This window comes from Arachis duranensis, chromosome 1, assembly GCF_000817695.3.
Source record: "Arachis duranensis cultivar V14167 chromosome 1, aradu.V14167.gnm2.J7QH, whole genome shotgun sequence".
Taxonomy (NCBI): domain Eukaryota; kingdom Viridiplantae; phylum Streptophyta; class Magnoliopsida; order Fabales; family Fabaceae; genus Arachis; species Arachis duranensis.
The window spans coordinates 32,777,754-32,793,328 of NC_029772.3; the positions used below are offsets into that span (position 1 = coordinate 32,777,754).

At 30.7% G+C, this 15,575-nt stretch overlaps 1 protein-coding gene and 1 long non-coding RNA gene across 4 annotated transcripts; one reads left to right on the top strand and one right to left on the bottom strand.

Annotated features, from left to right (window-relative positions):
* The first annotated feature begins 720 nt into the window (after positions 1 to 720).
* LOC107484545 (uncharacterized) lies at positions 721 to 5,001 on the top strand. Of its 2 annotated transcripts, none has more exons than XR_001591172.3 (5): positions 721 to 863; positions 955 to 1,108; positions 1,183 to 1,220; positions 1,307 to 1,408; positions 4,653 to 5,001. It is a non-coding gene; the product is annotated as an uncharacterized LOC107484545 (long non-coding RNA). The 2 variants fall into 2 exon arrangements; XR_001591167.3 differs by having other exon boundaries at positions 721 to 878; positions 4,653 to 5,000.
* A 1,955-nt stretch (positions 5,002 to 6,956) lies between these two features.
* Positions 6,957 to 14,531, bottom strand: LOC107484537 (cationic amino acid transporter 6, chloroplastic-like). Of its 2 annotated transcripts, none has more exons than XM_052258292.1 (5): positions 14,127 to 14,531; positions 13,121 to 13,259; positions 12,564 to 12,894; positions 9,878 to 10,106; positions 6,957 to 7,787 (listed from the first exon to the last, which is right to left on the bottom strand). In XM_052258292.1, the coding sequence occupies exons 1-5, from the start codon at positions 14,506 to 14,508 to the stop codon at positions 7,171 to 7,173; spliced, it is 1,698 nt and encodes a 565-aa protein (XP_052114252.1). In that variant the 5' UTR covers positions 14,509 to 14,531; the 3' UTR covers positions 6,957 to 7,170. The 2 variants fall into 2 exon arrangements, with proteins under 2 accessions (XP_052114252.1, XP_015960583.1); XM_016105097.3 differs by having other exon boundaries at positions 13,121 to 13,343.
* Positions 14,532 to 15,575: the final 1,044 nt, after the last annotated feature.

Sequence of the window (15,575 nt, forward strand, 5' to 3'; positions counted from 1 at the left end):
GAAGCAGAGAGACATCGCAAAGAAGAAGAAGGCAGACCAAAAGGAAGAAACCATCGTTTGATCGTTTGAGGAAGTGGGTGGAGGGAAGAGGTAGGGGCACATAGCTGCAGCAAATAAGGGTTTGGTTATGAAGTTTTATATTGGGCCATTTTAAAATATCAAAAGTTTTGATATCTTTAAGTGTAATTTTTATTAAATTAATAATAATTTAAATATAAATCATTAGATCATTTATCAATTTAATCTAACGCTTCAAATTGAATGGTGTATCATATAAGCTCATAAGAGGTAGGCTGATTTTAGACAGACCCCACTCTACATCATTATAAATACACTAGAGCATCCATGTATAACTCATGCTCTGATTCTACTAAAAAACCTGCCTAAAACACATGCTAACTTAAGTATCGGAGTCTCTTGTAGATACCACCACTCTCTGGTGACGAAGGATCAGTAGCTCCACCAAATCTAACAAGTCAGACAGAGCAGCACCGACCACCACCGCAGATCTTATTCGAGATTGACCTACAGTTTCAGGTAACCCTCGGAATACTACAAAATAATTATTATCTCAAGCTTAAAACCAAATTTTTTTTATCAATTACCATATCCTTAATTATTTATTTGATGAACTAATTAAGTTCTGATATATTATTAAAATTAGTTAATCATGAACCAGCACACACTAAATCACTTTCTTTTCCTTTGGTTTAATCGAACCATGATCATACACATTATCAAAAGAACTCTAACCCTGATTAGCCCTAAACTCATTCTCTCTTCTTCTAAGGACAGCACCACGAAGAATTTCCAATCCCAGTTCCACCTCTTGGTCACTGCTTGGAATGATGGCTTCTGATTAGGTATTACAAGAAGAGGTACCCAGTGCAACTCTCTTCACCACCTCACCCCACTCCTTCTTCTTCTATTTATATAACCATATGCCTCTTCTAGGTCTTCATTGCGACGCAAAAATAGAAGCAAGAAAAGAGAGAGGGAGCTGGACAAGCGAAAGTTCAGGAGGCGGGGGGAAGTGATGGTCAAGAAGTGACTGACCAAAGCTGAGAAGGACGCAGCCCATCACCCCCTCTGTTCTTCGATTTTCGTTGTTAGTAAGAACTAGCAATGTTATTTTCTTCTCTTCTAATACAAAATTCTGATTCCTTCGTTTACTTTTGTTAGATTCTGTTAGAACAAGCTGAAATCACAAGCAAAGGAGGGTGAGTATCTTTCCCCTGTTCTGCTTGGAATTGGCCGAATGGCCTTGTGATTAACGAAATTTGATTCTTTCTTTTGATTCTATTAGAACTCTGTTAGAACAGCTGACCACAAGCCAAGAAAAGGGAAACTAACTGAGAAAGGAAGAGAGAGCTTGAACCGAGTGTGATCAAGAGTGAACTCCAACGTGGTAGGGGTTAGGTTAGGTTAATTTTATGTTTATGATTATGTCATTGATGATATTTTGATGATGAAATGAATGATTGCTTAATGTATTTACTACTGATTAAGTATGATGATTATGATTATAGTGCTATTATGATTGATTGTTGCACTATATTGCTCTTGTATGATATTATATGATAAATGAACGATGAAAATGAATAAGAGCTGAGCTCTTGGGGCTGTAAGGCTAAGATAATTAAGTCTAAGCTAGTTTAAGAAAGGTATAATAATGATTAGAAGAGGATTAGAAGCTTAGATAATCGAATTGGTTAGTTAAAACCTAAGCTAATTGCTGCAGAATCTGTTACCGATATAGTGACTTGTCTGATTTTTGGGTAAAATCCAGCCACTCAAAATTAGGTAAATAAATATTCTAGTAATAGTTGATGAGTTTAGAACCTTTTCTAAAAATTTCAGAGTTTTCTGATGAGTAGGTTGGAAGATAAAAATTATTGAAAGTAAGTGGTTTCTACTGAAAAATCTGTTTTAAAGCTATTGCAGTAGCGAATTCCAACATATGTAACTTTTAAATTCTAAATTTTTTTAAGATGCAACCAAAGATAGATGAGAGATTGATATGTCAATAATAGTGTGACCAAATTTCAGGACAAATCCAATTTTATAGAATTAATTATGCAATTTACAAAATGACATATTTACTGTTTTATTGACATGCAATCCTATAACTCCTTAAATTATACCAGCCATTTGCATGAGGTATTGGTACTGATCCAGAACTCGATTTGGTGTGAACTTACTTGGGAGTAAAGCTTTAAGGTGTCTATTTTGTTTTTTCAAAAGCTCATAATTTTTGGAATTATATATTGGGAGTTATGGATTTTACAAAATTATTGCTCACTGTTAGTTAGACAGAATTTCCAGATTTAGAGTAGTAATTCCCTAGATGTATAACTTCTAATCCAGAAGGGTTGTTCTGGTGAGACCAAAACCAAATGAAAGCCAATGATGTCTAGTTAATTCAATTCAAATTTCAGAGCCATAGCAAATATAGAATTAGTTATAAACTTTGGAAGATAATCGGTTCACTGGTTAACTAAACAAAAATCTCTCAAAACAGAATATGCATAACTTTTGTTCTCGAAAAGAGAATGCTTTGGAACTTAAACCAAATAAAAGTTAGGACGGCTTAGTATAACCATACCAAATTTCATAGGATTAAAGCTTTAGAGAAAGAGTTATGAACCTTAGAAGAAGACGAGCTCACTGGTTAAGTAAACCAGTTTTTGTAGAACTTAGTTAGTGAAGCCAACAAACTACCCGATTTATTGCTCTCATTCTAGACATGCAATCAGAGTAAAACTAATTTTATATGAATATTTGATGTATCTAGTTAATTTCCTAGAATTTCAAAATGATTAGATGATTAGTGGATTGGAAGTTATGATTTTTGAAAGTTAAACTGTTTTCTACTTAAAACCTGTTTTTCAGATTTTAAAATATCATCTTCCAATTCGAGTATCTTTTGATTCTAAATGATTTTTGACCTGAAATTTGTGACAATGAAAATATTGAAATGCCTAGAATAATTGGTTCAAATTTCAGATTTATAGCTATTTTAGAGAATTAATTATGTAACTTAGATGGTGACTAGTTCAGTGAAATTTTCAAACAGAAGCAAGTAAAACAGAACAGAATTTAAGGTTACATAACTTTCTCATATGATATTATATGAGTCTAAAACTTATTTTAAATTAAACTTGGATGTATCTGTTATAATTCCACCAAAATTTAGAGGTATTGAGTTAGAATTGAAATTTCATGATATATGAAAATTCTACTACTTGCTGTTTTCTCAGAATTTGTTAGCACAGTAGCAAGACATTGAAAATTTATAGAAAATTCAATTCTTAATACGAAAACCAAAAACTAAAACTAAACTAACCGTTAGAGTCCTAGAATACCTCCATTAATGAGTTGAGTCGTTATGCTAGTATTTCGCAATATATACCCACCTTGCGAGGAAACAAGGTGCTGTCCCGAGAAATCGATATAGGGGTCTCGGTTTTTCTTCAATAAGTAGAGCTAGACTGCCTAGGAAAATGTGATTCTTAATTTTTTAGAAATTTTAGTTCGATATGGACGCATGGATATAAAATTTGCGCAATTCTGAGTCTGTTTAGTATTTTTAATTTTAATTAGAAATCTGGTCGCCGAGGAGGCAATAAATCAAATAAGTTGAGAAAATAATTAGGAGTATAAATTTGTTAGCAAGATGATTATATTAAGATATTAGAAGTAAAGGATAGACCCAAGAAACTGTGTAAGTTCCACTAAGGTAACGTTGGCCAGACAACCTCACTAATTAAGTGCTCAGTGAGGGAGAGTCTCCGAACTAATAAAATACGGTATGGGACATATTTTATTAGCTAGGAGAGACCCCCATCCAGAAAAAACATACTAGTTGGGAGAAGAACTCTTGGTCAGAATGGATGTACTAGCTAAGTGTGAATATTCTGGGGAAGATCAGAATTGACTGTGAATATTCTGAAGAGGACCAAAATTGATTATTGGTAGTCCCGATGGACCCAGAGCGGATTGTCTGGTGAGAAAGGGTGAGGTTTGCTTCGACGAAACCAAAGCGGATTATCTGGTGAGAATGAGAAACGTGCGGGGGTAAGGACGCCTACTGGGAAAGTCGTTTCTCTTCCAGGCGCATACCTTTGAGTTACATTATTGATTGAGTTGAGAAACCATATCCGAGTGTAACCTCGGGTAACATCGGGTTGTGGATAGATAACCGATGCGTGAGCTCATGGTCTGCACTAGGGACAGACATGCATCATATTGTTTGCGCATTTGATTATGATTGTTTACTTCTTATTCTTCCTATTGGTGTTATTTGCTTCTTGTATAATGTATATTACTTGTACCTTTACTGTGTTTGTGTTTTATATAATTGCATGATATTAAGTAGAGGATAAGTGCAACTAGGAATATTAGTTTAAGATAATGACACTAAAACGGCATGAACCCCAAAAGAAGATGCCAAAAAAGAATTATGTAAATTCTCGCAAGTACGGAAAGGAGCGAAGTAATTTAGTATAGTACTTAGGACTAAGTAAACTGAAAATAAATATTATGATAGAGAGCCAGAACTCTAGGTTTCATGAGAGAGATGTATTTTTGCGATGTCACTCTATTGGGAACCCCGTAAGTTCTCACTCCTTCTTTTCCCCTTTCCCCCACAGATGGAGGATTCTTACTTGGTCGCCGCCACTGGAGTTCTATTCATAGAGGTATCAAAGGAGCATGTGTTTAAGGACCCTACAGGAGATGCTGCAAGAGGTGCTCGAGACTAGTCCTGAGACGATATTTGCAGACTTATGCCTCGATGGTAGAATGATTGTAGGATAGATGGTCTTTGTTCCTAGACTCTACTTTCTTTCACTTTTGTCGCATTTTTGAGGTATAGTACTTAATATTTTTTTGTTAGCCCAGGAACCAGTCTAGAGATTTTCTACATGAACTAGGTATCTGGAAGTTGTGAGTTGTATATATATCTATATGTATATATATATATCTAAGTATGTCGAGTTTGTATGAACTAACTTGAGATGTATATATGTATGAAAATTTTTTCTGTAATCACGTTATTTGATTTTGCTGTTTGTTTAGTATTTATTTTGTATTGTATACCTCTGATGATGTTTTTGATTGTGGCTAATGGGTTTTATTAAGAAAAAGTAGATAATAAAAATAAGCTAACATATGCAATTCCGTTATTACGAAAGGCTCATATGTAGTAAATATTATCGAGTCTAGAGTTTTATAGGGTTACTGAGAAGTAACACTTGATGACTGACAGTGACCCAGACCTGCCGGAATTTGGGTCGTAACAAAATGCACTATTTCTCTCTCTCAAAAACTCGGTTCTTTCTCTCTCAATTCTCACTAGGTTGGTCAAAATTTTACTTTAGGTGGTTGCTTAAATAAAAGGCTGAAATAAACATGCAATTATGGTGGTAAAAGAGTACTAAAATCCGAGACCAAGGTCTAAAGGGTAAGGAGAGAGGGGCCAAGGAGCCGAGTCATGGCTTATTATGTGATGTTTATCCACAGTTGACCACAATTAATTTCTTAAGATTAAAAACACTACGAAAAGAGTAAAAGAGAGAGGAAATTCGGTCACTTTAGGGGAAGAGTGGACCATTTTACTTGAGAAAGAAAAAAGAGAATTCGTGGTCTTTAGGAGGTATTTCGAAAAATTAGGATGAGGTTTGCCTCGAACTAAATTTTACCACGCCATAAAATAATAAACGACTAAAATTTATTCTTTGAAAGAATAAATTTGAAAGAATAAATTAAGAATGAGTGATTGAGATTAATCCTAAAATATGATTATCAAGGAGGCAGTTACATTTATTATTGATTCCATGGTCTTTGGAGCGTTGACTTTTTCCTAATGCGCACACAACACAACTGTCATTAAAAGCAAAACCCAAGTCAAAAAGTCTATAATGAGAAAAAGCGGATTAAAATGAATGTGAATAGTTCTCTGATTTTCGGAACGTTGACCTTTTTTTCAACGTGCACAAAACTGTCATTAAAAGTAAACTCCAAGTCAAAAAGTCTATAATGAGAAAAAGTGGATTAAAATGAATGTGAGTAAATCTCTACTAGGTCAAATTTGAGCAAAAGAATTTATTACTCTCGTAAAATAAAATTTGATTCATTTATTGTCATATTTAATATTTATTTTCGTCTTTTTATTTATTTATTTTTATTTGGATCTAACTCACTAAATCATGATGAACTGTGATTTTGTATTTTGCAAAATAAGTTACAAAATAGTCAAAAATTTCTGTTTACCAAAAATCGAGTCCTTACAATGTTAATGTATATAAGTATACGTATATAATTAGGATTTAAAGCTAATTGCGTGCTACTTCATTTCAACTTTATGTAATGTCTTTTAAAAGAAAAATTTCCATCTCATATTTTTTAAAGAAAAGTTCATAAGATAATAAATAAATGTTCTTATATTATGTAAATATTTTAGTGGTTCATATAATATTCTTTTTATGAGCGATATCATAACTTAAGTATATGATATTCTGTTAAAAAGATATTAATTTACTTTATTCATTTCAAAATATTTTGAGCACATTGAATTTATTAGACCTCGTACATGTTGAAGAAAATTTAATATGGAAATGCCTTGGAGTCCTCTGCATTCCCTCTCTCTCTTCCTGATAAAACATAATAGTGTTTTTTACACCTACTATTCAACAAAAGATTCAAATATGTTGTTCCATCATTGCTATATAATTAACAACCCTATAAATTGGTAAATCCTACGGTGCCTATTACTTTGTATCTAAGTTACTAAAAAAGATAAATAATAATATTTAATAAATTTTACATGATTTACTTTTTATTTTAAATATTTTATTTTTTACTTTAAAAGAGAAGTTAGGCAATTTAGACACCATAGAACTCACCATCAATATAATTATCATTTCAACCATAATCTATATCTGTTTATTGCCAACTAACATTAATTAGTGTACCATGCTGAAGAAATTGCTTCGCCAGATATAATGCAAGCACTTGAGTTTCAGCCTTAGCTTATATATACAACTAGACTAACTTTGGATCAAGTTATTTGATTATGCTTCAGTTAACAATGATTAATAATATTGCACTTGAATTTCAACCTCCTTCGCTTGTAAATTATTGGAGTAATATATATGCTTCAACATATAATTAGTGCACTTGTATTTCAACCTTAGCTTGCAAATTGGATTCAGCTGATGATGGATTATTGTTATTATTATTAACAATAGTCATCATCTCAATCTCCTCAGCTTGATAAGTAGAATGCACACCATAGAGAACATAGAAGAGTGTGATGAAGCATGACCATATAGCAAACCTTTGAAAAGAGAGTAGCTTCAACGTTGTCATTAGGAAAACATTAAGGAATATGGAGAGAGCGGGTGACCAAGGCATAAATGGGACCAACCAATGAGGAGGATCTTGTTGAGTTAGGGTTATTACGACTTTATTACTATTATAGTGCATGACCACCACGAGTTGAAAAAATGCTGTGATGGTTATGAAGAGGGCACCAAAGAGGAGTAGGCCCCACCATTGTTGATTGAATTTCCATGATAAGGAGAAGCATAGTGAACTTAGGGAGAGGAGGAAAAGGAACAAGAGTGTGTAGAGAGGAGGGGCATTATGGGTATTTTGGGTGATGGAGTATCTACGGTAGATGAGAGCATTGGCTACAAGGTAGAACACCATAAGAGTGCCTATGCTCACCAACTCAATTATAATGTCAAGCTCCGTGAAAAGCGCAATTGATGCTGTGCATAGCCCTACAAATACAATCAACAGGAAATATTTGGGTTGGAATTAATTAGATATTATTGTAAGATAACAATCAAGTACAATTTTTTCTTTTTGAAAAAAAAAATATATTGTGATATACGGTATACCTATAATGTGTGTCGATTTAGGTATGTGTGTTATTTTATGGAATAAGGATCTAATTTGAGAACATACATTATATTTAATATTAAGATATGAATCAACATAATGCTTTCATGTACTAGAGTATTACCGGGTATTTGGTACCTGTCAAGTCACAGTTGTATTTATAGATGTATATACTCTGTATATGATATAAAACTATAAAAGTGAAAAGTCAACTAATTTATTGATTAAGGGTTGTATGCAATGCAAAACATGACGGTTACAAAAAGTAATCTACATTTTAAATATATATAAATATAAATTAACCAAATTTTGATGACTTATGAAATACAAAGTTTAACATGATATGAAATAAACTTAATCGAGGAAGTGAAAAACGAAATTTTTTCACACGACGGTGAGAAAGGATTTATTATACATATAGGTAGACAGTAGTTTCATTATCTAGTATTCTGATGTTTGTGAATTTAGATGTGAACCTGTTCCACCTTAATAGGACTAGTGAAATTAGGTAGAAAAATTATTGTGAGATCTGAAAGCAAGTCATTATTCTACTTTGATTTAATTTATTAGTCACCTCTATTTTAAAAGTCAAGTACACTTGATCACAGTAATTCTTTTTTTTTTTTTCTCATGATATGTGCCCTTAATACGATAGGTTAATGAAAAATCTAATTATAAATCTGAATTCTATTTAAAAATCTGTCATTATTAGTTAATAAATTAATGTATACATAAGATGAGATTCAAATTTTCGATAGCAGATGAATGAGACAACCACTCAACTAAAACAAATTGATTTAAACATCATAAAACTAATTTAGAGCATCTAATAAATTAAGAGGGCGAAAGTATTTCTCATCTAAGAATGAGGGAGTGCTTCAATAATAAGTACTTATTTGAACTTATGGAGTTATTAATATGAATTGATCATATAATGTTTTGTAGTAACCGAGTTACTTGTTAAAATTTTTTAATCACTACTATTTGATTATTAGAATTTCAGGTAATATTCAAGACTATGTCGTGAGGTTATAGGACAAAAAATTAAGTAAAAGTTGCTGCAGTAGCAGATTGATTAGTTTCATATGGTATAAGTAACTGTATAATTTTAATTTTTAAATAAAAATAAAAAATATTTATTTCTAATAATATAATTTTAAATTGCTTTCTAACAGTAATAATATAATAAAAAATAATAGAAACAAAACAAATCATAACATATTATCTTTATGTTTATGTGATCCGGTGATCTCCAACCTTATTTAAATAATTATTATGTAAGAAGGCTGATAAAGTATCAGGTAAGATTTGGTTCGATAAAACTTTTTAAAGAAGTGGCATAAATATTTTATTTTGTTTTTGGTAAATTAAAAAATTTATATGTTTATACTTGTAGTTTTTAAAAATTAAAAATATTTTTAAAAATATCTAAAGAAGAATTTTTTAGAATTGACTTATACTTATTAAAATAAGCAAAATATAGATGGAATAATGAACGGAGTTCATAAAAATAATTAATTATATAAAGCTTCAAAGCATAACTTCTTTTTTATTTCTTATTTTTAACAAAAGTAGCAACATTGCATATATTTTTTAGTGATTTCCATATGACTGTTGGTTACCAGGAAGGGATATGTGTACTCTGTGTAGTGACAGTTAAAGAAACATTATTATATAGAAAAGGTGCATGAGAATGTCAAGTAGATGAGATATTTTTTAGAAGAAATTAAAGATAGAGATTTGTTCAGATGGCCTAACATAACATAAAAAAATATGTATATCTAATTAATTGAGTTTGAATAATTAGTTTGTGTCTTAATAATTATTAATCTACAAGATATATATAATAATAGTATATATAAAATATAATTGGGTACTATATTATTAATCATGAAACTTTAAAATGCTGATAAATTTAACTATTACAAAAGATAATTTTTAAATAGAATAATATAGTTATTTTGCTTACCTAAAAATAGTGTGGCATTCAATGGGGTGCCAGTTGAAGGGTGCACTTTGGCTAACCAAGATGGCACCAACCTTGCCCTTCCTATAACACAAAGATATCTTGCTTGGCCTAACATGGCTACCAAGAGAGATGCCACAATCCCCAAACTTGCACCTGCCCCAACTATGTTGCTTGCCCAATTCCAACCAATTTTAAGGAAAGCAATTGAATATGATGCATTATCTGATATCTACCATATCAAATCATGTATACAAAAGAGCAATAATTAATATATAATGCGTATCTTCAATTTATCACTACAAAAAACTTATATTATATACAGAAAGAAAATAAGTCGTTCCTATCTTTATATATTAAACTGACTGTTATACACATAGTTAATATTTTGAAATAATTAAGCATGATGATGTATCATAAGAATGAGTACATATTTTTAAAGATTGACAAATTTTATTTTTCATCCAATATTTTTTTATCCAATATTTTTTTATTACCTTTAATCTTTACTCATTATTCGTTAGTTTGTTGGTTGACTGTTAGTAAAAAAAGAAAAATAATTTAGCTCTTTAACAAAATCATTTCCTAAATATAAATATAAATAAAGTGTCCTGATAACAATATAAAGTACTAACATTTTCTTGCTATTATTATATTAGTAACATTATTAGAACACTTTATTCGATCTCAATGCAACATTACCCCTGCTATATCCATATAACACACCAATACTTACCATATAACACACCAATACTTACCATTTTATTTAGGATAAAATACTATTTTAGTCTCTAATATTTGAATTAAATTTTAAGTTGATCTCTAACATTTTAAACATCCTATTTCTATTCTAAAAAGTTTTAAATAAGTTCAATATGGTCCGAACTATTAAATTTGACACTAATAATTAACAAAAGGGTTAAGTACGATTTTGATTTCTAAGATAGGAGAACTCTTCGCTGCTGTTGCTCCTCGCTGCTGCTGTCGCTTCTCGTCGTTCGATCACACTAACGGGAGAGGGGAGGGATTCCAGATCTCACTCACACTAACGGCAAGCGAACAGAGGGGAAGAGAAGGTGCCAAGATAGGGAAGGGAATCACGCGAAGGGGAAGGGAGAGGAGTGTCACCTCCATCGTGCCAGCTGCCACCGCTGCCATCCGTTGAACCCAATGCCGTTGCCGAAGCTCCTTTGCTACTTCGCATCCTCGCCGCTACTCCTCTTCCTCGCTAGCTCGCCGCTGCTTGTCGCACGTCGTTGCTGCTCCTTGTTGCTCGCCGCTAGGTTCTAATTCTGATTCAGATTAACTTGATTATTTAGCTTCTATTTTTTATTATTTTACTTCTGTTCTAATTCTGATTTTGTTAATCACACTGTTGTTGTTGACTTTGATTCCATCTTGGGTATTGATTTCATTGTTTTTCTTTTTCTGTTATTCTGTTTCTGTTTCTATTTCTATTCCATTCTTCTTTTTTTTGTTTTGATTTTGATATATTAAAATTTTGTTGCTGTTGTGTTCTTCTTCTCTGTTTTGATTTTTTTTATATTCGTTATTTGAAATTTTGTTATTGCCTTTGAAATTATATTCCTGTTGTTAAAATTGTAGTTGAAATTTTAGTCGAAGAAGAAGAAAAAGAAGAGATATGATTGTGATTGAGGTGAAGAAGAGATATGGTTGTGATTGAGGTAAGGAACTAGGGTACTGGTATTGCTGTGACTGAGAAGAAGAATCGATTATTTTGGGAAAGAAGGGGAAGGGTATTTTTGTCCAAAGGACGATTTTAAATTAAGTTAAACCTTCAGGACCATTTTGTAGTGAAAAAAAGGCCGGAGACGAAATAAATTTTCAGCCCCTGCCTTAGGGATTAAAATCGTACTAAACCCTTAACAAAATGAGTGACGTAAACGTTAATAACGTTACTAGTTAAGTTATATCTTCTTTTATGTGTTAAAAAAAATAACACTTCTTTTTCTCAATTTCTTTTTTGTACAAAAGTCCAAATCTTAACAATCAATGATCAACGTTTCAAAAGTAGAGAAAAAACTTATATTAGTAATAGTTGGTGGATCAATTTTACTTATATACAAAAATCAAATGCTATTATCTCTTTAATATGCGAATTATTTATGTTAAATTTAATGGTGGGACAACATTAAACCTACTTAAAACTATTTTTAGAATTGAAAAGGATATTTAAAAATTTTTGAGACTGAAATATACCGTCCAAAATATTCGAAACCAAATTAAAATTCAACCTAAACATTCAAAATAATACTTTACTCTTATATTTCTAAATTATGTATATTATATCTATCTAACCGAGTGGAAAATTATATAGGACTTAAAAGTCGTTAATAAGGAATCAATTTTTTTTAATTAATATTAGCCATTTTTTAAAACTATTTTTATAATCTAAATCATAAATCTTTAGTTTTAATATTTAATTAAAATTATAAATTTAAATCTTAGAATTGACTAATTAAAAACTAATTTTCTATATTTTTTATTGACTTAGTCCTCAAGTTGTGGGAACTAAAATATGTGATGAAATAAGTTGTGAACTTCAACTGAAGCTTGTAAGTTGTAAAGAAGCATATATATATATATAGAATTGATAAGCACATATAATATAATGTATATGGTGATAAATAATTAGAGTTTGATATATAGTTGTGACACTGATACTGACCTTATTGTAAGGAAGCATCATGCACAAAGAGAGGGCCATAAGGCAATAAAGCAAAGTGGTTATAAGAACTGAACCCACAATTCCAATGGGAAGATTCTTGTAAGGATCTTTGACCTCTTCTGCCATGGTTGAAGCTGAGTCATACCCAATGTAACTGAAGTATACTATTGCTGCTCCATCAAGAACACCCCTAACACCAAAAGGGGCTATCCCTTTTGGACTAACCAAGTTTTTTGTACTTCCATTATGATAACCAGCCACTATGATGAATCCAAAGAAAATCACATGGAATATTGTCATGATTAGGTTCAATATGGAGCTTTCCTTAGTACTGCAAAAATAATTAATAACAAATAAACAAAAGAACCTATCGTTTTCAAACTCCACTAGCACCAATCAATTAATAATAATAAAAATAATAATAAAAGTAGTAGTAGTAGTAGTTTATCCTTTCAATCATTTATAAAACCAACACCAAAATGATACCAAACATAGTTTGTTTTGTAACAATAAGAAAACGTAGATTTCTGTTATATTAAAGGAAGAAACAAATTAACCTATGGCACAAGCAGAGAGTAAGAAGCAGTATTAGAGCCACTGCTGGGAAATCCAACATGTTGTAATTCTTTGGCATTCCATGAACTTCAACTCTCCACACATTTGGATCATTTTGTCCAAAAGCAAAGCTCAAATATTCTGTGAAGCTCCTTGCAACAGCAGCATTTGAAAACACATATTCCATTAGTATGTTTGCCCCAGCAAAATATCCCATGAATTCTCCTATATATCACAGATAATCAAAATTGTATTATTAATTTGAAAGAAAATATAGGTACAATTCAAAAGGAGCTAGTAGTGGAAGAGAATCAACATTATTATAGTAAAATTATATTAAAGATATAATCATTAATGTATTTTCTCTTATTAGTTTAAACTTTTAGGAGGAACAATTTTATGATACGATAACAGAATTTTCATGACCTAAAAATTTAGAGTTCGATTGTTAGTGACCCTAAAATAAAGAATTTTAATATAAGATAAAAAAAAAGAAAGCATATTCAAAAAATAACACAAATACAGAAAAAGACACCAATAAGAGAGTATCATAAATATAATTATTTACGTGTTTCTTTCTATCGATTTTTAAACTACACAATAAAATATTTAATGAAATAGGCCACCGCATATAGTTTTAATAAATTGTGGCATGGTTACGTTGCAATGTGAAAATTGACGGGAAAATGTTTACATAGTGATCACAACGGTCGATGCCATGTGGATATGGTCCCTTCCTCAACGACAATTTTATAGTTGTATCATTGAATTTGATGGTTGATACAAGATAGAAATATATAAATAACAAGACATATAAATATATTATACTAAAAACAGATATGAGTTAAAATGTCTCAGACTAAGCTTTTAAAATTCAATCTTTTTCAGAGATAGAAAAACCAGATTTTCTATTATTTTATTGGGTTAAAGATATAACTATTCATCTGTTGTTCTAATATGTTAAAGATATAATAATTGAGGTTAAATAAGGAAAGAAAGGAAGCTCACCAAAGGTTAGTCTTAAGTAACTGAAGGCTCCACCAGCAACTGGGACTTGAACAGCAAACTCAGTGTAACACAAAGAAGATAGAAGAGCTGAGATTCCAGCAATGATATATGATATGAATACTGAAGGACCTGAGTGGTGAAGTGCCACAGAACCTGTGGTGACAAAGACACCAACACCAAGCATTCCTCCAACACCAAGAGCAACAAGATCATACCAATTCAGCTTCCTCTTCATGTCTGCACCAGACCTCTGCCTCACTTGGTTCCATTCTTGCTCTGGTGTCCATGTTGCTAGTACCCTTTTTCTCAGCCTCTGAGGGGTTTGGGAAAGAGAGTGGAAGTAGTTTGATAACATTATTGTCATGTTGTTTATGTTAGACATCTTTTTTTTATGATTAGTTTAGTTTCTATTTTGCTTCGATGATGAGTTGGTTGTTCATTGAAGGTTTTATATATAGCAAATTTGGGAGGGAAACTTAATATATTATTAGAGGAATATTAGAGGTTCAGCAATTTTTGTAATTTGTAATCATTAAATAGCCATCAATAATATTTTTAATAGTGTAAAATTTTATCTAATGGTATGAAATTACTCATTTTTCTTTTGTTAGTTACATGCTGGTCAGAATTTAATAAAGTTATTGGTTCCTAAATTTTTTCTTATTATTATATTGCTTTAATTATACTCGTATCATATTCTAAGAAATTGATTTCCTCATTTCAAATTTGGTATTATCATTTTTTTGTAATTTAGTAAATTATTTTCTATATATTATTTTATGAATAAATATCCAAATAAGTTTTTAAAAAATTTTGGATAAGATATTTTTGTTCTCAAAAATTTTTTATTACGTTGAGTTATTTGAACTTTATAAAAGTAAAGATAATAGAAGTTTTGATTTTAGTTAAACCTGTTGTTTTAACATCACAAATAGGTTCTTAAAAATATAAAAAATGACCTATATATCTTATATTTATAAAATTAAAAAATCTTAAAATTATAATTTTTTTATAAATGAAAAACATCTAACTTGAAATTTTTTAAAAATCTATTTAAGTATATATTCTTATTTTATTTTGTTATGATAACGACTTATTATAAGAATACTTTAAAAATAACATATAAGAAGAGTGAATTATCATTAATTTGAAAGTGATAATATTCAATTTTTTTGCTGTATGCTATAGGGATTTAGTATCTAAATTTCTTTTTTCTTTTTTTATATAATTCTAAAAATACCTTTTTTTTTTATTATTTTTAAGATTTAAAACCTTGAATTAGTTAAAATACAAAGTATTACTCGTTAAACTGCACCCTTGGTAATGGTGGATTTGGCGTAGCAGAAAAAAAAAAGAACCAAGAGTTTCATTAACTCAAGTGAGTTTTTATAGTTATCAAATGATGACGAAGATGCAAAAAACTTTTTTTTCCTTTTATCTGAGAATCTA